This window comes from Schistocerca serialis, chromosome 11 (genome assembly GCF_023864345.2).
Source record: "Schistocerca serialis cubense isolate TAMUIC-IGC-003099 chromosome 11, iqSchSeri2.2, whole genome shotgun sequence".
Taxonomy (NCBI): domain Eukaryota; kingdom Metazoa; phylum Arthropoda; class Insecta; order Orthoptera; family Acrididae; genus Schistocerca; species Schistocerca serialis.
This window is the reverse complement of record NC_064648.1, coordinates 66,599,159-66,621,682: the sequence shown is the minus strand read 5'-3', so window position 1 is coordinate 66,621,682 and position 22,524 is coordinate 66,599,159. Positions and strand designations below refer to the sequence as shown.

Below are 22,524 nucleotides of genomic sequence, written 5' to 3'. Positions count from 1 at the left end.
GCCATACTCGTTATGTCGTTTGGAGTCATATGATGTTGCATTCGCTATGTCATTTATGTGTGCAAATTTGTACCTTCATAACTGCTAGGTTCTGTACTGCTCTTACCCTTAGATCCTGGTTTCAGAATAAAGTTTAAGCACTCGAGGCGCTTGGAATGGAGAAATGAAAAAATAACTTCAATTGTTTTGCTATCTTTTACGTCATGAACTACCGGTGTCCTGAAATGTCAGCTCTTACTTTGTTTTTCATAATAGTGCTACATTAGGCTCCATTTCAGTGACACTACAATGGTGACCACGTGACAGTTAGAATATACTTTGTGATTCATATTAATGTTTGAAAAACTGAAGTGATGTAGACGACACTGAGACAAGTAATTTAATATAAGACACAGGGAAGTGTCGGGAAGTACCTGAAAGATGGATGAGAAATGTGGGACGTATGACTGTCAACAGATGATGTACCTCATGTCGTGCAGTGGTTGGGCTAGGGCATGAAGGGATGATTGAGCAATACAGTAGCAAATTCAAGAAAATGGCGCAAATTTCGAACATTTTTTGGAAATGTAATCTGTTGTATACATAGAAGTTACTAAATCATTGTCCTTGATGTAACCGAGTAAAAACTGTTCTTATTTCTTTACTTTTGTCCCTTCTTGTTTTACTTTCAGGCATTATTTAGTAAGGAAAACACAGGGCATTTACTGGTAATGATGCAGTTCTGAAGCTTGTATTCTTTTACTTGTTGTGACCTGATAACTGTGCGTTTTTGTTATACTGTACTTTGCAGTGAACCAGCATGGACCGTGAAACAGGTAAATAAATAATAAATCTTGTCTCATTGTAAACTGGTAATTATCTAAGACAGTGAAAAATAAATACTGTCTACAAGACTCAAAACCTGAGCTCCACACGCTAAAGTCACCCACGTGGACATAGAGCCCTACCGACACGAATGCTCGACTAGAGTCGGAATAATGAGGTTTGACAGAATGATAGGCGTTTGCCGCACGTGCGGCGAGGTGCATAATCTGGTGACATCACACGTTCAACATATGTCATCCACTTTTGGTGTATTTCCGGGCATTTCAGACTCCGTGTGTCTTATATTAAATTACGTATCTCAGCATCGCTTCAGAGGTTTTTCAACATTAATAAGAGTCACAGCGTATAAACTGTGTGGTGTGTTCACTACTTTTGTAGCATCCCTCTCTTGTCTCCATTTCAGACAAACAAATGTACTGTCTGCCATAAGAAGTTAAGCGTGCAGCAGAGGAGGAGAAAATGAAATGAAACTTTATCGGTGGAAAGAGTACACGGTGTTAATTCGAGGTTTACAAAATAGTCAAATTTAGGAAGAATGTGGCAGTATGGGCCTAGTTATCAAATGAATTTTCTCCTCTGGCCAGGATGCATCCAATGATTGTTCGGAAGGGTTTCATAGTCATCGTATCCTCTCCAGGGGCAAGATGGTTCACAACTGTTGTAACTGGTCCTTATATTCCTGATACTGGCACTGTTCTGTCGGGCATGGATCTGAGACTCTTTCATGTTGAGAAATGAGGAGGTGGTACCTGTTTTAGTTGATAAAAAGCTTTCTACAACCAAGGATGCATAAATATTTGTTTATTTTCAGCAACCAGTTCCAACAGACTTTGCTGTCATCTTAAGTTCTTCAAAAATTTTGTTAGAAATTGTGTTCTTTGTGAGTGGGAACCTCATGCCAAGTTGTCATGTTAGTGGATAAAATATGGCACATTACAAAAATCATTGTCAAAAAGAAACATTTACACTGATAAAGCACCTTGTGCACATGGCCATGTCCATATATGTAGCACCCACAGATGGCTATTACATAATAAAAATCACAAAATACAATAAAATGCATGCTATCACATCTGTTAACATGTTACATTCATTGATGATTCACCTTAGACAGCATATCATACACATGAAGGTACTGTTTACATTTTACTAATCTATGCTGCTCTAAAGTGTTATAGATTGCAGTGACATTCTTCCGAACTATGTAGTAAACATGTGTACGAACGTGTTTGGCACCACATCTTACTAAGATAGATTATTCTGAGTGAGGCCAAAAATTTTCGTTCTGCATATCTTGACTAATAAAGTATAGGAATAAAACTGCTTTCGAACCAAGCGACGTCTCGAGGTTTAGGCATTTATAACAAGCTGTTGCAGTTTTTCTAATCAGGTGACACCACAAGGTGTGCATTTCACCTATTTATCCATAATTAATAATATGCAGCACACTGACACTACTACAATAATGGCCGTATCCCTTAACTTTCCTTAAATTGTTCTGGAAGTTATTATAGGTGGATGAAATTTTCAGTTATTTTGTGACATTACTTATGTTAAAAAATACTTGCATTATATAGGTTAAATACTGTCTATAATGAAAGTTGTATTAAGACCAGTTTTGTTTTGCTTTATTTTAACAAAACACACAGAAGGGTGAGGTGACAGTGGTTTTTCACAACATAAAAACATGAATGTATTTAGTGTTGGTAAAAGTGCTGTGCGCTAAAATCTAACACACATGTGGAAGAACAGAAAGAATGGCGTAAAGAACTAAAAACCTGACCACTAAAGATTCATTAGCAGCGTGTATATGACCCGGGAGATCGGAAAAACCCAGAAATTTTTCCATCAGGGAAAAACTCAAGATTTTTTAGAATTCCAGGAATTTTTTTCATTTTAGTTTCTCGTTAAATTTTTGTATTTTTGACTGGTAAGAAACGATACAACAACAAAGGATAGTACTGTATCCCACTCCTGTAGAATAATACTGCAGCAATAAAACATGAATGAGAGAGAGGAAAAAAAAAGAAAGAAAGAAAATTAAACTTAAGTTGCAAAGCAAATGCGCCACATACAATAACAAAACACAGTGATCATACAAGCGTCTGCCAACAGCAAAATGTGTCAAAGGATTAGGAAGATTACGCAATGCTTCATAATAACAACCTTTTTTTGACGAGTGTGACGTCACAACTGTTTACATAGATTCATTTGAGCAGTTGTGAGCGGGTCATGTGCATGTGCAGTTGAGTTGCGCATTAGTAGTACCTTCTTCGACTTCTGGCTACAGATGTTTTGCTGTTGGCTGTGTAAGCAGTCGCGGCAAGCAGCTATATGCTACTGGGACCATCACTATCTAGTACTGCCGTGGTTCAAAAATATTGTTTATCCGGGGCTGATGCATACAGCAGTCTGAGTTGTAATGGGGAGGTGGATAGTCTCAACATGCCCCGTGTTTAATAAGTTTAATGATTTTGTCGTTTCCTCTTTATCGCTTTCACGTCAAATGAAAATGAAACGGATTCCTGTGGCCAGGAGCTATCAAGTGAATTAAAATAGGTTCACATAATTACGGAAGGTTAACATATATTATTATTTTCAGATTTTATTTCATTTCCACCATTCTGACAGTTGAGCATTAATAGTCTTGCAGAACAATGAAGTTGTTTTTGTCAGTTTGCTAAAGAAATTTGGCTTTTATTAATCTTTTCCATTGAGGCAATCAGTGTATTTGAAGCGAACTGTTTAATGTGCGCGTTTTCATCTTCTAGCACTTATTGCATTATGCCATAATAAAGAACCAAACATGAGAATACAGTACTGGTACCCCAAGCAAATTTACGTCCGAATCTGGGCATAAGAGTCTGCACTTTAAGCTGAATTATGCGTTTTAGTATGGTTCATGAAATTCCGATGCTCGTAGAGTATCCTCTGACGTCTTGTTTCTTTTATAACATAATGTAAGGTCTTTTAATGTTTTACACTTATGAACACACAGGTTTCCTGCGTCATCGTAGCTGTGCAAGCGTGGTGACACCTGTTACCTGGCGCTCTCTGGCAACTGCTGAAACAAGCCTATTCCTAACAGGTCACTGGAAAATATTGCGAATGCTAGTTGGAAAAGCATCACTTTCAAAGTAAATTTCCTTTAACGGAAGATGAACTATGTGCAAGAATGTACCATCAATTTCTTAAATCACAAATTGTTTGACTCCCATTTAAAAATCAAGTCTTTGAGGACAAACGTTTCAAAAAATTTTGAGCCCAGAAGATCAAACATTTGTCATCATTAAATTTTACTGGCACATTTGTGTGATGTATCTGAAAGCGTAACGCGCCCAAAAAAGATCAACATCATATGCGAAAGCTTCTCTTGCAGCTTATTAATCTTCATTATATTTGAAAACTTTGCTTTTCTTCGAACAACACTATGTGTATTAATTTAAACCATTAACTTTTCCTATTTGTGTGTACGCGCTACTTTACTATTGGCTGACTACATCACGTGTTCTATGCTCTGAATATCTGCTGTCATTGGCTGACAAGATCATGTGACATGAGCCAGAACTGGCTTACAAAAAAACATCACAATCTCAATTTCAATGCTTCAGAAAGTAACGTGGTGTTTAGTGGAACTCACATTTATACTTTCGTAATACGAACGTATGCAGCACACATGTTGCTACACATCAAAGATCTTTCCAAAATGCGAAATTCTACGCCGGTGTATAATACCGTAACCATTCAAAGGATTGATAAGTTTTACGGTTCCGAGGAGGAGTATACTGTCACTTAACACGGAAAAAGTGTGTTTTCACCCAGGAGAAAGTGTATTTTTAAATGGGAAATCCATGAAAAATCTAGAATTTTTTTTTCTTGTCCTCGTATACATCCTGATTAGAATAAAGTGAAAAGTGTTTGTCTTAATAAAACTTCCATTACAGTTGCAAAATACTGTATTTAACCTATACAACTTGTATATCAGCAATTGTGGAAAAAATAGGCTGAAAAACAAAGAAGAAAAAATGGTTCAAAAATACTATGTACATAGCGTTAGCCGCTAAGGATATCTGATATACAGCATTTAAAGGCCTAAATCGGGCTTCTGATTTTGATAGTTTTCCAGACCCCTCTCCGTATGTGTTTGTCATCACTGGCAGCCTCTTCTCGAGGTTGGCAGTTGTGGAAAACCTGTGCATGCACACTGACAACCTTTATATCCACGCCTTGAGCCCATCAGCCAAAGACTGCGGTCCGTAATCTACGATCTTTTTTCATACCATGAGAACCTCACCACAGACTTGATGTATCTGTGAGCTGTGTTCCAAAAGAATTGGTACTTAGATAACCAAATTGAGCACCTGCTGAAGTAAAAAATTGAAAGAGGTTGAGACTGTGCCATTGAAAGAGCAACCAAGAAAACTGCTTACACTGATCAGCCAGAACATTATGACCATCTTTCTAATAGCTTGTGTGTCCACCTTTGGCATGGATAACAGCGGTGACAGGTGACATGTGGCATGGAAGCAATGAGGTATCCATTGATTATTGGAGGGAATTGGCACCCCATTTACACACGCACGCACGCACACACACACACACACACACACACACACACACACACACACACACACACACGTGCACCACCTGGTTCCTGTAAATTCCAGGGTGCGGGCCAATGAGCTTTGACACTATGTTCAATCATATCCCTGATTTGTTCGATTGGGTTCAGATATGGCGAGTTGGGAGGGCCAGCACATCATTTGGAACTCACCACCGTGTTCCTAGAATCACTCCATCACATTCCTGGCCTTGTGTTTTGACGCATTATCTTTTTGAAAAATGTCACTGCCATTGGGAAATGTGATCATCACGAGGTGATGTTTGTGGTCCTTGTCCATCATGGTGCCTTGCACAGGCTCCACTGGAGCTGCGGGTTTCTGTGTGAAAGTTTCCCAGAGCATAATGGAGCTGCCGCCAACTTGTCTTATATGTATTCCTAGATGTTTTGTGGATGTAACTGCTTCCAGTGATCTGCAATTGTGTAATCGTAGAAAGGTGGGTCTTTCTGCCTCTGTATTATATGCTAAATTTGTTTATGTTGAATGTCAACTTCGAATCTGTACACCAAGCGTCAATACTCTGCAGGTCTTCTGCTTTTCACCAAAGTTTTCTACCGTCACAACTCCTCTGCCTCGACTACTGTGTCGTTTATAAATATTGTGGAAAGTAATCATCCTATAGTGCTCCCTTAGGGTACAAGCGAAGTTACTTTTACATCTGAAGATTTTTCTCCATTCGGAATGACATGCTGTAGTTGTTATTTGACTCCGTTGTGATTCTGGTGGAGGAGATTTTCAATCTCCAGATTTTGGAGTTGGCAGCTGACACTGAAAGTTGTTTTCACAAGTTCTAAGTTCGGATTCTAATGATAGTAACTGAAATGTGTCAGTAATATAATAATTTAAAGAAACCATTCAGTAATGTAGCCAGTATTGCAATAAAAAATTCTCTTAAGTGGTTAAAATACTGAGTGTTTCAGTAACATAGGCAGTATTGCAATAAAAGTTCTCTTGAGTGGTTGAAGTACAGAGTGTAGATATTTCTTGCTCTACAGCTGACCACTAATCTGTTGCATCGTAAATGCTAAAGGAAAAATTCACTTACGCATCTGATTTTTGGCTCCGCTCTGTTTCCGACAGGTCGGAACGAGAAGGGGCAACTGGGTCTCGGGGATACGGTGAGACGCGATATACCGACACCCATCGAAGCTGTGAAGAACCTGAATGTGGTCGGTGCAGCGTGTGGGCGGAACCATACTCTGCTGCTGACAGGTAAGAAGAGTGAGTCTGTTGTGTGTGTGTGTGTGTGTGTGGGCGGGGGGGGGGGGGGGGGGGGGGCAGTACTCATCTGGCAGATCAGTAACTATGGTAGTTACACGTCTCACCAGGTAGCCTTGCACAGGGGCTGTCTTCAGTATTCTTCGTATTTGTAGGATTTGAAGGTCAGTGCACGTATATCATTTTCCGAAAGGAGTACGACGCAATTATCAAAAAAAAAACTTCAAAATGTCGTCATTGTGGATTATATTATTTCTGAGCAGTGTCAGGTACAAAACAGCCACATTGAAATGTCCGTTCCTTTTTCCTTTTCAGTGCCCCCTTATTCCGGCCTGGTCGGTACTGGTACAGTACTTCTCCAGTTTTGCAGAGAACCGACTGTTCTCGTGTGCAGATTGTTAGTATGGCAGGATCGTCACTCCTGATGGCGACCACTGCCGGCTCCCCCACTCCCCGTCCTGTCTCTCTGCATCTAGTGGAACAGTACAGTCAGATGTAGCGCTGCCTATTTCAAAGTGTTTGCTTATCTTGTACCTGAATCGTGATGTGGGAACCGGGCCGGTATTTGCCTAGGTCGATGTGGAAAAGCACTTCAAACTGAAATGTGGGCTGGCCTAAATACTGGCTGCCCATCATTAATCCACGCGGAACTTCCATCTGAGGCTAGCACACCTCCCTGTATGCCAGAACTGGACACTTCAACAGGCCCAGCTATTCTGATGTGTAAATGGAAATGCTAGTTAATAAATATTGAATCATAAAAATAATGTTATTTTATTCTTGTTGCTTTCATTATTATTTTCCAGTCACATTAAAATGGAGGTAGACAGTCACAGTAAATTAAAATTTGGTACAAAATGCAAAATGTCAGACATAAAATAAAATAATTTTTTATTTCTAGATGCTGAACAGTGCTATTGCTGTATATATGTTTTATGTTACAATAAGGCATTTTGTATGCATACACCAAAAGGTGGTGTTTTTATTCAAAAAGTGTAATTCAGTCTTTTAACCAATTAACACCATACTGCTAGGAAATTGATGTCCAGGTGCTGACCTTCAAATACTAAAAGTCCAAAAAAAGGCTCCCGTCAGTTAAATTCTCAATATTATTTCATCTCGCACAGGTTGTCATTCGAGCACATTTGAAGAAAGGGCCGTAAAGGGTGCTTACTACCTTTTAAAAGATCCTGTGACATAGTTTGTATATTTTACTGTACTGCATTTTGCACAAACTCACTGTGCTTGTACTTGTAGTTAAAGGTTGCTGCGTATAATATAGATTTTCTTGTGTCTGATAGGTGAAGTGTGTAAAGCCCAAAAATAACTGTCGGAGAAAATGGAATTTAAAACTTGGAGAGAGATGGTAAATATTACAATGCTCTTCAGGTTCACTTTCTTGCAATATTTAATTTTTATTTTGTTGAACATGAAACATGCACAACACAGTTTGGTCTTAAGACACTTTGCACAACAAGAATGGGTATACACTATTGTGTTTTAGACTGCCACATTCATGTGAAATAATACTCCAGTTTTATTTTATTGATTCTGTACTAAGCTTGTGTGTATAAAAATACCAAAATTTTGCGGTGAAGCTGACAGTTGCCAAAGTACTTAATGTGCAAATTGTTTACGTTTAGTGAAGGTTGTCAGTAGTTAGCGCAATAATACGTTTCACATATATTAAAGATGAGAAAAAAAAACAGAATTTGCAGGTCGTAATTGTAAAACTGTTAATTTCTAAATTTAATGTTAAATTTTTTTTAATATCTTGCTGCTTAATATCTCAACAGCTGTCATAAAATAAGTAATAGCTATTATAATTTGACATTTTCATATGATTCTTTAATGTAAATTAGATTTCTTGGCATATTTTTTGTCTTTTATTGTTCTTGTTCTCGTTTACCAAACAGTTCAGGAGACCCCATTTGTCGTCTCGGCCTCTACGAGTAAACGAAAGACTGCACAGGCGTGCGTCGTAAACCCGATCCTGACGTACATTTCTGGAACCTTGCATTTGTGTGCAGTGCAACAGTTATTGTTCGCTGACTTTTTTTTATATTATCGTTCCAGTTGCACTTTTTAACCAGCCAGTAAAGCATTCGTGCATTCAGCAGAGGTAAAGATGGTGACATTGTTTGCAGATACGGGTGCCGTGTTTGCGGCTGGTGACAACAAGCTGGGCCAATGCGGCGTGGGCAACCAGCACCCTGTCATCGCCACGGCCACTGTGGTGAGTAGGCAGCCTGTTATTTCTAAGTTTCATCACCAGCAATGCAGGTGCAAGTGTGCTAGCTGTAATGAATCTTGCCTCCTCAGAACTTTCGTACTTAAGTGGAAATGTTTGATTATTCCACATCTAAAGCATATATTTGATCAGCAAAAACACTACTTTTGTATAATATAATTTTATTTCTCATATTGATCCATTTAACAACAGCGATCTGAAACTGTGAAAATAGTAATGTGGTTGTTAACTTAAAGGGTCAAAAACTATTAGTATGCTTCACTTTCCAGGTAAACAAAATTTCTGTTTTAGTTTCCCTAATTTTGTTATCGATAATTCAGTCGACAATTATACAAAGACAGGAAGCTGATAGTTTTTATATTTTCAAACGTGGCAGCCTTAATTATTAGGTGCATAAATCTTCATTGACAGCATGAAAATTATGCTGCTTAAACTTATTAGGTCCATCTATAACACAGGAGAGATACCGACAGACTTCCAGAAATGTATCATTGTTCCTATACCAAAGAAGGAAGCAGCTACAAAACGTGAACAGTACCGAACTCTAAGTCCAATACATCAAAAATTCTCATAAAAATAGTTCTGAAGAGAAGGTGGAGGATATGCTGAGTGAAGATCAGTTTGGTTTCAGAAGGGGATTGGGAACAAGGGAGGGGATTCTGGCACTGAGACTCATTATCGAAAAGCAATTACAGAAACATAAACCAACTTATATTGCCTTTGTAGACAGGGCAAAGGCATTTGATAATGTTATCTGGCAAGAGATGTTCAGAGTGCTGAGGAAAATTGGAATACAGTACAAAGACATCCGTGTGATACTCAGTTTCTATAAGAATGAGGTGGCAGTGATTTGGAACTGTCACACCATGGACCAGAAGCAAATATTAGAAAAGGTCTCTCTCTCTCTCTCTCTCTCTTCCTCCCCCCCCCCCCCCCCCCACCCCTCCCTCCCTCTTATATTCAATGCTTACATCCAGGAAGCTATAGACAAAGCTCAAGAAACTGCTGAGGTGGGGATCAAAATTAATGGGCAGAAGATAGACATGCTACGTTATGCAGATGATATTGCTATAGTCACGAAGACAAAAGAAGATCTAGAGGAAGTCCTCAGAACAATGGAAAAAATTCTATGCAATCAGTATGGAATGAGAATAAACAAGAAAAAGACTAAAGTGATGGTATGCAGTACAGGAGCAGAATATGAACCTCTGAGAATGAAAATGGGAAGAGAGGAGCTGGAAGTGATAAAGGAATGTACTTACCTGGGGAGCAAAATCACAAGAGATGGTAGAAGCCGGAAAGAAATTGCGACCAGGATACAAAAGGCCAAAATTGCATTTAACTGGAGAAGGATCTTACTCACCAGCAATGTCAATCAGAAAATAAGGAAACATGTCATGAAAGGTTTCGTTTGGAGCGTGGCTCTACACGGATGTGAAACTTGGACAGTTGGAAGAGAAGGCGGCTAGAGGTGCTGGAGATGTGGTGCTATAGAAGGATGATGATCAGCTGGAGCTGGAAGCATACCATCCGGTGAAGTTAGAAAAGCTTTCAAAGCTATGCGACCTCCTGTTTTTACTATTTCTTTTGCATTAGCCCTTAAGACGCCAATCACCAAGTGTGAAACCTCCACTCAAACTCGGATCACAGATTAAAGTATGAGCACATGCACTTGTCGGTTAACTTATGTGGGAAGTGCTACACTTGAAACGGAAGTCATTCAGAAGTCACCATTGATGGGCTTACCACCTAATCCACATACCGCTGCTAACCATCGGAAGCCTACTAATCATCCCCTCAACCCAAGCAACCAACTCCTCCCATAAGTAGAGAAAAACGTCCTTCAAAAAGAGGTTCAAAGTCGAAGAAAGTGGTAGTTAAACCTTCAGATCTGTGGGCTATCTCCCTTTCTGATAAAAGTCACTGACACACCTGCATTACAGGTTCACTACCTCTACTACTCTCTTTCAAATTCTGAAGGTGGCAGGGGTAAAATACAGGGAGCGAAAGGCTATTTACAATTTGTATAGAAACCAGATGGCAGTTATAAGAGTTGAGGGACATGAAAGGGAAGCAGTGGTCGGGAAGGGAGTAAGACAGGGTTGTAGCCTCTCCCCGATGTTATTCAATCTGTATATTGAGCAAGCAGTAGAGGAAACAAAAGAAAAATTCGGAGTAGGTATTAAAATTCATGGAGAAGAAGTAAAAACTTTGAGGTTCGCCGATGACATTGTAATTCTGTCAGACAGCAAAGGACTTGGAAGAGCAGTTGAACGGAATGGACAGTGTCTTGAAAGGAGGATATAAGATGAACATCAACAAAAGCAAAATGAGGATAATGGAATGTAGTCGAATTAAGTCGGGTAATGCTGAGGGAATTAGATTAGGAAATGAGACACTTAAAGTAGTAAAGGAGTTTTGCTATTTGGGGAGCAAAATAACTGATGATGGTCGAAGTAGAGAGGATATAAAATGTAGGCTGGCAATGGCAAGGAAATCGTTTCTGAAGAAGAGAAATTTGTTAACATCAAGTATAGATTTAAGTATCAGGAAGTCGTTTCTGAAAGTATTTGCATGGAATGTAGCCATGTATGGAAGTGAAACATGGACGATAACTAGTTTGGACAAGAAGAGAATAGAAGCTTTCGAAATGTGGTGCTACAGAAGAATGCTGAAGATAAGGTGGGTAGATCACGTAACTAATGAGGTATTGAATAGGATTGAGGAGAAGAGAAGTTTGTGGCACAACTTGACTAGAAGAAGGGATCGGTTGGTAGGACATGTTTTGAGGCATCAAGGGATCACAAATTTAGCATTGGAGGGCAGGGTGGAGGGTAAAAATCGTAGAGGTAGACCAAGAGATGAATACACTAAGCAGATTCAGAAGGATGTAGGTTGCAGTAGGTACTGGGAGATGAAGAAGCTTGCACAGGATAGAGTAGCATGGAGAGCTGCATCAAACCAGTCTCAGGACTGAAGACCACAACAACAACCACCTCTACAGGAAGGACGATATTACTGGAGACAGGGCAAAAAGTGGAATGACTGTTTTCATTGGTGAAAGATGTCACTCCTCTCCTGTCACTCTTACTGTGACCACAGGAAGTGGCTCCAGATTTACATTCTAGTGACCACTTTCCAGTGTGGATCCGTCTGCCGACTAGGATGGTGGCTGACGGGGGACCACGCAAATGGGCGATACAAAGGGATAATTGGTTGCAGTACAGTCAACAGGCTATTTTTGAACAAACGGATTGTGCACAGGAGACAGTGGCACATATCACTTGTGAGGTCCGACGGACTGCTGCAGAGTCCATCCCTCGGTCTAGTGACCACCTCAGATGATGGCCTGTACCTCGGTGGAACGACAACTGCCAATTGGCAATCGGGGCCAAATAAACAGCTCTGTGGAACTTCAAACACCGTCAGACTACGAGAAACCTTCAGGCGAGTGATAAAAAACCGGAACAGGGCTTCCTGGAAAGAAGTCAAGACTTCCATTAATCAGCCCAATTCCACTATGCAACTTCGTGACTCGATAAGGTAGATTTCAGGTGAGGGCAGTACATGCCCTCTTATGGCCTTGTGAAGTAATGGGGTCTCAGTGGACACGCTAGAAGACGTGGCTCAGGATTTAGTTGAACACTTTTTTATTGTCACTATGTGCTTTTAAGTTGTTGCATAGGACTGTGGAGATAAGGAAGCTCAATTTCTAATCGCATAATGAGGAAGTCTAAAACAATCTGTTCTCCGTGTGGGAACTGGTATCAGCTTTGTCTACGATCAGAGGCACTGCTCCAGGACCTGATGAGATCAGTTATTCCGTGCTTCGTCATCTGTACCACGAAGCAAAAGGGCAGCTCATTTCTCGTTTCAATCAGATCTGGTTTGACGGACAGTACCTCACGACTTGGAAGGAGGCGACGTTACTTCCATTCCGGAAACCGGGCAAGGACCGTGGTGCCCCTAGCAGTGACCAGAGTGTAGCCTTCTCTAGGTGTACGGCTAAGACTCTCGGACGTGTGGTAAACCGCCGCCACGCCTGGCTGCTCTAATCACGAGGTTGCCTGAGCTGCTCTCAGTGCGGTTGCAGGTGCTACTGTTGACAACGTAATTCTACTGGAGATGGTGATATAGCAGTCCTTCTTATGCCAAAACTATTTGCTCTGTGTGTTTTTTGACCTCGCAAAAGCGTACGACACTAGTTGGAGTTAAAACATCCTTCACCAACTTCACAAATGGGGGACTATATGGAAACCTTCTGATTATCCTATCGTTTCTCGAGGGCCGGAGTTTCCAATATCGCGTTGTCTGACTGTTATGTTAGAGAGAATGGGGCCCCCCGAGGCAGTGTCCTCAGTGTCACGTTGTTTGCCACTACTGCAGGAGCCCCATCAAATGCTTGTTTGTGGATGACTTCGCAATCTTCTACTCTTCCTCTGATCTTACGACAATGACGAGGCAGCTACAGCTGACCATTAGGAGGCTGGAAACCTGGGCCAGGACAACTGCTTTTCCATTCTCATCAGAGAAGACTACACGTGTCTGTCAACTTTTACCGTGCTCGTTGAAGTTTTAACTGACCAGTGCTCACAGGAGGGGACAATATTTTACGTTTTCAAGACACTGTACGCTTTTTGGGTTTACTATTTGACTCGGTATTAATGTGGCTCCCACACCTGACAGACCTGTGAACAAAGGGGTTCCAGTCGTTGAATATCTTGAAATGCCGTAGCGGAAAAATGTGGGGAGCTGACAGGTCCCGCATTCTGCCGTTTTATAGGGCATTTGTTCAACCACATTTAGATTATGGCAGCCTGGTCTACGGATTGGCCCGCACTTTCTTACCTCGAGATGTCAGATGCTGTCAACCACGAGGGCTTCCAGATATCGACTGGAGCCTTTTGGACCATCCCAGTTCAGAGTCTGTGTGCAGAGGCTGGTAAACAACCACTCTGGATTCGGCAATTTATCCTTTTGGCTCGACTGGCACTGCTGAAACACACTGTGTCGCCTCAGTTATTGGCATTTAGTGCAGTGGTCCAACCCACCTTTGAACGTCTGTTCAGGAATCGGACCTATATGACCGAGTCATTTGGGATACGCGCTACAGACTGTTTCTAGGATCCGGAGCTATCTGACCTCCCGATACACAACCAAGGATGGAAAGTGTAGTCGTCTCGGAGACTTCAGGGGCCTGAAGTGATTTTAAGCTTGACACGATACCAGAAAACTTGTATTCCAGATTATGGTTTTATAACTTTGTTTTTGCCCATTTTAAATGTGTACCACAGTTTTATCATTGTTTATACAGATGGTTCCCAGCAAGAGAATGTCCTCGGTTGGTCTACTGTTTTCCCTGATAGGATTGTTAAAGTGTGTCTTCCTGAACAATTTACAAATTATGATGTAGAATTATGTGGCATTCTGATGCCACTGAGAGTATTCACAGACATCACCGTACAAGGTTTCTTGTCTGTTCCAACTCACTCAGTTGACTAAAAGCACTTCACCAAACATATCCAGTAGACCAACTGATTCAGCTCATCCGTGACTCCTTCTGGCAGCTTCAACACCATTACAAGGAGGGGATCTTTTGCTGGGTACCTGGCCACATCAGGAAATGACGTGGCTGACAAAGCTGCTAAGAAAGCATGTTGGGATGGTGCTGTCTGTCAGTGCCCCATCCCGTTGCACGCCATCGTCTCATTTTCTGACAGACACATCATGCGTCAGTGGGAGACTGAATGGTTGCAGGTGACAGAAAACAAACTGCGGCCGCTCTAATCTACCACACAGGCATGACGTACTTCGTATCAGCCTCAGTGCTGGAAGGAAGTTCTGCATACTAGACTGCACATTGGACATAGTACTTTTAACACGTGGCTTCCTCCTCCCGTGGGAGATCCACCACTCTGTAAAGTTTGTGATATGCCACTTTCAGTTCAGCATATTTTGGCTATATGTTCCCTGTATACTGATATTAAGGCAGCCCTCAGTCTCGATGGAGATCTGCCCACCATCCTCGCCGATATTGATAGAGGTGTTACAAGAGTGGTGAATTTTTGTGAACTATGTCCTCATCCCTGGATTGGTGGTGGTGGTGGTGGTGGTGGTGGTAGTGGTGGTGGGGATGGGGGTGGGGGTGGGGGAGGGGGGGTGTCTTTAGTGTATTACAAACTGCTCCATATGTGGGGACAGCCTTCATGTTGACTTATCCTCAGGTCGCTGTAGACCGTGATGTTATGCGCCCCTCAGCACAAATCATCATCATCGTCGGCGTCCAGACTGATGCTATTTGCAGGCATATTTATGTTTGCTACAGCAGAAAATAGTATCCTACCATAGCAAAGTTGCTGATGTCATTGAAAGAAAGTGAACTTTTCAGGGGTGGGAAAACCTCACTGTTCAGTAGTTACAGGCATGATATGTTGTGTGGATATAAGCATGAGAAAGCTTTTTTTTTATATTCGCTTGTTGCCTATGTATGTGGTAGACGAAATTGCCAAGGAGCAGCATCATACTGTAATAAGGCTGCCACAATACAACAGCCATTTCATCCCCATTGAGTTAATATGCAGTGATTTGAAGACATATATTAGGAACAATAATAAGTACTTTACAATAACAGAGGTGGAAAGGCGGTTGTGTGAAGCTCTTGTGACTGTGGATGCAGCCTCGAGGAGGAAAAGGGTCGAGCGCATCGAAGAACTTGAAAGAGCAGCACAGACAGTGGAAGGTATCATTAATGACCACGAACAGCTAATAATAATGACGATGAAGATGGTTTCAGTGCCAATTCCGACAACAGTGATGATGGGGAGCGGGATAGAATTGCGCCATTGTCACCATAAATTGGTGAATGAAAAGCTACGAATCGCAGTTATTTGTTGCATCGCTGTCATAAAAAAATGTAAAGTGAGAAGTTACTATCTCAGTTATTATTTATTTTATAAGCTATGTGTCTTACTGTTTTCAAGATGCTGGTCATCATCAAATGGTTATTTCCTTATTTCTTCGCACAATTATCAAAAGCTTTATGCAGCTGTTTGGAATAGATTTACTTTCATTCCAATTGATCCGTAGTGAGGAGGTCCTCCAGGATATGGAACATGTCAGGAAAACAATAATACATGACAAATATTTAAAACTCAAACAAATAAGCTAATGTACCATTCGATAGGTCCCAAGTGGAATGATCTTTTTTTTTTTTTAACTCAATATTATTTTCGTCATTGTGGTAGCAACTCAAAAACGAATTGTTATTGCTCAGTAGCTAACATTTATGAGATGTAATGGCAGTCCTTACCATCTGCTATGTGTGTAGAGGCAGTTGCAACATTGTTATTGTAGGATAGCCACCTTGACTTGACATAATATGAACTCTCAAGTGTAATGTTTCACCAGAGCAGGTATATAGGATTTTAATTTCATATCTTTTAGTATACGATGTAAAAGATACACTGACCTGCTGCGATAAACTCCTTACTGAATTGTGGGGACTTCTCGTAATGTCATGCAAATTGTCTGTAGTTTCAGTGGATCTCACTGTCAATTGCCTGTTTCTCACACACTCTGAATGGATCCTACTGCCCCCACCCCCCCACCCCACCCTCCCGCCCCGCCATTGTACAGATCTTGAATAGTGTTAGTTGGGGGAGTTTCCTACCAGGATACTTCACTTGAAACACTACATTCGTTGGTGGAGCCAGTCTTTATGTAACACTACACAAATCAGTTCGCTGTTCTAATGCAGACTGCCCCATTCCTGTAACAATTCTACAGTGTGAGCTTCTCACGAGAACTGATACACGAACAAACAGTTACACTCAACTTTCTGATAAAATTGCAATGTAGCCAACTTTCGAGACAGCGTTGCCACTTCATAAGCAATTTGACTAGAAATGATTAACTGGCGTCTGAGGCATTCCAGTTGTGTGTGAGTTCTACGGGCTTTGTGTGGGATGCACTGTATTAAAGTCAACTGGTCACCAACTGATGACATTTCGTTGAGTGACCTATCCAGCAGTTGTGCAATATGGTCAGTTAGGATGATTTGAGTTTATTGGGGTAATATTGGTGTAAATGAATTTTTTTCTTAATTCTTAACCTAATCTTCCTACATTCTCAAATTTAATATATATTCTGCATTTCACATGGAGCTGTAACATGGTATTAACAATTTGTGTCGGTCCTAGTGATACTGCCATTTTGAAATGAGAGTTTGGTTTTCTCAATAATGCAATGAAGGTATACAATTGAAGGGTTGCTATGAGAAACAGACTGTAATACAGTAACCAAACTGAAATATGTATACGTTTAATACTTATAATTAAGTTAGTAATATGTCATTGATAGTTTGCTAATAAATTAAAATTAAGAATGTGAGGTAATTTGGGTGTAATTGTAGGTTAGGTTGGGCAATTGTCTCAGTCATCCTTTCCAGATCGTGGCACAATCGTATGTTACGAAGAGGACATCCACGTATGATTCGAGTGATCTTGAGAAGGCCAGAAATGTAGTGAAAAAGGTAGTGTCAGTGTATGCTGCTGCTAAAAAGTTCAACATTGCATAAAAACACTTAGGCAGTCTTTGCTAGGTCTAGTGATGAGGAAAAAAATCCTCGGTTGTATGACAAGAATTAACTCAGATTCAGAAATAATGGTCAGATCGTGGGTTTCAGTGCATTAACGAAATGAATGTTGTAGATAGTGAATGAGTTCTGGGGACAGGTAACAGCACAAGATCCACACTAGCAAAACCAGATGCGAGGGGAATGGTCATTGATACAATTTCCCAAAGGTAGACGACATACTGTAGATTGATTTAGGAAAAATAGTTGAAGCTTTTTTTGAAACTGATCTTAATTATATAAAATGTACATGAATAGCATGAAGCCTTCTATCTTGTCATGTAACTCACATTATTGATTTTTCACCAAACTTTTTGGAAACAGATATTTGTACTTTGTCACGGGTTTCGTGGACCTGCTATTTCCTGTGGTTGCGGTAATTGTAGCATAATAGAACGTTTAAATATGTATTACTGGAATAGTACACGTTGTACACAAATTACCCAATCCTTGGGATAAATTGGGTAGAGTTCAACTCGGGGTCGGTTTTATTACGATAAGAAAGGGTCGTCGTACTTGAAGACACAATAGAATGGTTATAGAGGGTCACATTGCTAACGTATGAAGAATGGGGAGGAAACCTGTATCGCTAATAAGCTAAAGCCATTAAACTGAAAAATGTTTCCTTATACCCAAATTATCCCATCTGTGAACACCTCCTGCTAGACTTCTTGCTCTACTTTGTCGTTCTCGGATTACTGTACAGTGGTCTCAGTTGTGTACTGATTTGTCGCTGTCTGCAGCTGAGCTACAAAGGCCCTCCAGTGGTGAAAGTTTGCTGCGGGGGCGAGTTCAGCGTCGTACTGGACTGCAAGGGTGTGCTCCACTCGTTTGGATGTCCCGAGTATGGCCAGCTGGGTAAGTAAACCACAAACAATTTCACTATTTGCTGTAAACTGTTTAGAGGCAAAATCTGTTCCCCCAGACAGGCTGAGAATGTATGTATTGCAAGTTTCTGTAACTGAGGTTATTTCTACATAAAAGTCTTAAAATGTAATATTAATTCGAAGTATTTCACCATATTGTAGGACTGCTACTGCAATATTAGATTATAAATCTGCGGATTAAAACTAAGGTATGTTGTCGGACGTTCCCCGCTGTATCGATAAATATTCAGAGGGGGAATTTCCTGTAAAAGTTCAGATACTGGCATGTACAGATCAGAAATTACTGACTATCTTTTCTGGAGTATGTCTCCCCACTCGATATCTTCTTTCTTCCTTTCATGGACTTCATTTCCTGTGAAGTTTGGCCAGTGTCGGAAGTAGAAATTGTCTTATCTGTGTACGGTGAGCTATCGAATAACGGAAGTCCATCTGTGAAGATGTACACAAATTCTTCAAACTTGTACAGCTGTAGAACATCTTGTATGACGACTGTTTGCTAAGTATTACAAATTGATACAGTTCAGAGTCAACTATCTGTCAGACTTCTAAATATACATCTACACGGATACTCTGAAAATCGCACTTAAATTCCAGGCAGAGGGTTCATCAGATCACTTTACGATTATTTTCTATTATTCCAATCTCGAACAGAGCACGAAGAGGGGGGGGGGGGGGGGGGGGGAGAATCTATATCTTTTCACGTGAGTTCTGATTTTTGTTTATTTTATTATGTCGATTATGTCTCCCTATGTAGGTCAGCATCAGTAAAATATCTTTGCATTTGGAAGAGAAAGTTGGTGACTGAAATTGTGAGAGAAGATTCTGCCAGTACAAAAAAAAGTCTTTGTTTTAATTATGTCCACCAAGTACTGTATCATGTTAGTGACTCTCCCCCGCATTTCGCGATAATAGAAAATGTGCTGCTGCTCTTTAAACTTTCTTGGCGTACTCCATTAATCCTATCTGGTAAGGATCCGAGATTTCCGAGATTGCTCCAAAAGAGGACAGACAAGTGTAGAGAGGGCAGTCTCTGTAGTAGAACTGTTACATTTTCTAAGTGTTCTGCCAATAAAACACAATATTTGGTTCGTCTTCCCAACATCATTTTCTATTCGTTCATTCCTGTATAAGTTGTTAGTAACTGTAATTTCTTACATTTGGCTGATTTATTGTGTAACCGAAGTTTAATCGATTCCTCTTAGCACTCGTGTGAATGACCTCAAACTTTTCATTTTTTAGGGTCAATGCCAATTTTTGTACCATATGGATATCTTTTCTAAGTCATTTTGCATTGGTTTGCTCTTCTGATGACTTTACTAGATATGAACGACTGCATCATCTTCAAACAACCTGAGACAGCTGCTCAGGTTGTCTCCTAAATCATTTATAGAGAAGAAACAGCAGACTTATGACACTACCTTGGGAAACATGAGAAATAACTTCTATTTTACTCGATGGTTTCCCGTCAATTACTACAAACTGTGATCTCTCTGACAGGAAATCACCGAATGGGAATTCTTGCAGGCTCTTATCTCTTCATGTAACAAGGCCCCAGGTCCAGATTCCACCCACAACCAGATGATCCAACGCTTTGATGTTATCCAGAGGCAACATCTCCTCCGGGTCTTAAATCACGTTTGGCTCACGGGTGCTTTCACGTCGCAATGACTAGACAGTGTAATTATCCCTGTCCTTAAGCCCAGCAAGTGTGTCTCTACAGCTACCGCCCAATTAGCCTGACAAATGTACTTTGTAAACTGCTAGAGAGGATGGTTAGCTTCAGATTTTGTTGGGTACTGGAATCTCGGGGCCTTTTGTCTCCATATCAGTGTGGCTTCCGGGAAGAACGATCTCCAACTAGCCATTTACTCAGATTGAAAACAGCAACCAGACAGGCTTTTACTAATCTTATGACCTACATAAGGCGTACGATACGGCTTGGTGCCGTCACATTTTAATTACCATCCACGACTGGGGCTCCGTGACCCCCTTCTGATTTTTATCTGCGAGTGTTCACCTCACCAGATCTTTCAAGTTCGAGTTGGCACTTCACACAGCGCCCCTCAGATTCAGGAGAACAGTATCCCACAGGATTCTGTGTTAAGTGTCACACTCTTCCTCATAGCTTGTAACCTCTGTCGGGCCCGTAGTTATCCAGATGTCGTACGTCGACAATTTTTGCATCTGGCATAGCTCCCAATCGCTAGCATCTGCCGAGCGCCGGCTCCGAGGCGCCGTACGATGGGCCTCTGTGTGGGCCATCTCCCTTGGCTTCCAGTTATCTCCCTCCCAAACACGGGTTATGCAGTTCTGTCGACGACCCACAGCAGGCCCCACGCAGAACTTTATTTAGGCGACCAGCTCCTCGATGTTGTAGCACGTTCCGTTTCTGGGGCGTCATTTTTTATAAAAATCTGACACAACTGCCCCATATTCGCCACCAAAAGACTACATGCGTGTGGAAACTTAATGCTGTCTGCCTTCTGGCCCACACATATTGGGGTGCACACTGTGTCACTTTTCTCCATCTTTACTGTGCTCTAGTCCTGTCCATACTAGCTTATGGCAGTCAGGTTTATGACTCAGCTGCTCCTTCCACTCTGCAAGTACCTGACCCTGTCAACCATTTTTGGGTGCGTCTGGCTATCAGTGCCTTTTGCTCTAGTTCCGGCGAGTCTCATTACAGAAGCAGGGATTCCCTCTCTACAAATACAAAGGAGCAAACTCCTGGTTTATTACATAATAGCCATTTGCCAGTTCGCTGACCACTCTGCGTACCCTGTCCTCTTTGCAAATGAGGGGTGCCTCCCTCCTGATAACTGCCCTTGTGTGGGATCGCCAGTTGGAATACGCTTCACTTTCCCCCTGTAGCGATCAACTTCTCCACTAGCTAGAATGTGTCATGCCCTCTGTGTATTCCCCCTCCTTCCCCCCTCCCTTCCTCACGTTGATGGTGCTTAGACCACGGATTAGGTCCGATCTGTTCCATGGTCCTAAGGTCTGTTGCCCCTCTGATTTCTGGCATCTTGTACGTGCCATCCTTGCAGCATTTCAGGGTGCCACCATCTTCTACATTGATGGTTCTAAGATGATAGATTAGGCGGGATACACATTCACGTCTCGTACTGGCTTACAACATCGTGTACTCACAAAGACCTCCCTCCAATGTTCTAATTTGTACCGAATCGGTGATCAGCCTTCAGCTGTCGACGGATGCTACTCTCGTCACCCTTTGGTCTCTGCTCTCTGTGACCTCCTCTCTGCCCTTAGCCATGCTGGCTGCTCAGTTGCCTTTCTCTGGGTCCCAAGTTGTGCGCATCCCAGGGAATGAATTGGCTGACCATTTGGGTAGAGAAACAGTTACTCATCCCTTATTCCCCTTCATTATTCCAGCTGCGTATATGGGGGTTTACGTCAAATCTCTCTTTGCCCAAAAGTGAAATGACGTATAGTGCACTGTCTCTCTGTAATAAACTCTGGACAATCAAGAAGACTACTGCAGTTTGGCTCCCTTCCTTCCACTCATCTCAGGAGGCATCCACTGTCTTATGACGTCTACGCACTGGTCGTACCGGGCTCACTCGTTGCTTCCTCTTGCGTAACACAATGTGGTTGTGGAGCCAGACTGGCGATATCTCATATATTGTTGGAGTGTCCCCTTCTTTTGGTTCTTCGTACTAAGTGTAGTCTTCCACATTCCTTGGATTTAATATTAGCAGACAATTCACGGCTGGTTGAACTGGGCCTTTTCCTCTGTGATAGTGGTTTTTATTTTCAGGTATAAGGTTTTGCTTTACTCCTGGAGCAGGGGCAGGGTGGTTGTGGTCGGAGCCTCTCTTCATATTTTCTCGATCAGGGACCCGTGGCCACTCCTCCTTTCAAAGCCCTCTGTTTTTTTCCAATTCATAGATTTGGACGACCCTTTTAACCTTCTACTGTGTGTTTTAACTTCCTCCTTTTGCAGTTTGAATCCACTCCACTTTTAGCGGACCCTCTCTCTTCCGTGTGTAACTTCGGAATTGCAGGACTGGTGCCCTCGCGGTTTAGTACCGTAACCCTCTCAAGCAAACAATCAATCAGTCACACACA

General features: G+C 41.5%; 1 protein-coding gene across 1 annotated transcript in view; it reads left to right on the top strand.

Moving 5' to 3' along the window:
• Positions 1 to 22,524, top strand: part of LOC126426672 (protein RCC2 homolog) — an 84,484-nt gene that overhangs the window by 10,684 nt on the left and 51,276 nt on the right. Inside the window, exons 3-5 of the mRNA XM_050088565.1 lie at positions 6,528 to 6,659; positions 8,813 to 8,901; positions 18,292 to 18,406. Coding sequence (XP_049944522.1) covers positions 6,528 to 6,659; positions 8,813 to 8,901; positions 18,292 to 18,406 — 336 coding nt within the window. The remainder of the gene's footprint in view (positions 1 to 6,527; positions 6,660 to 8,812; positions 8,902 to 18,291; positions 18,407 to 22,524) is intronic.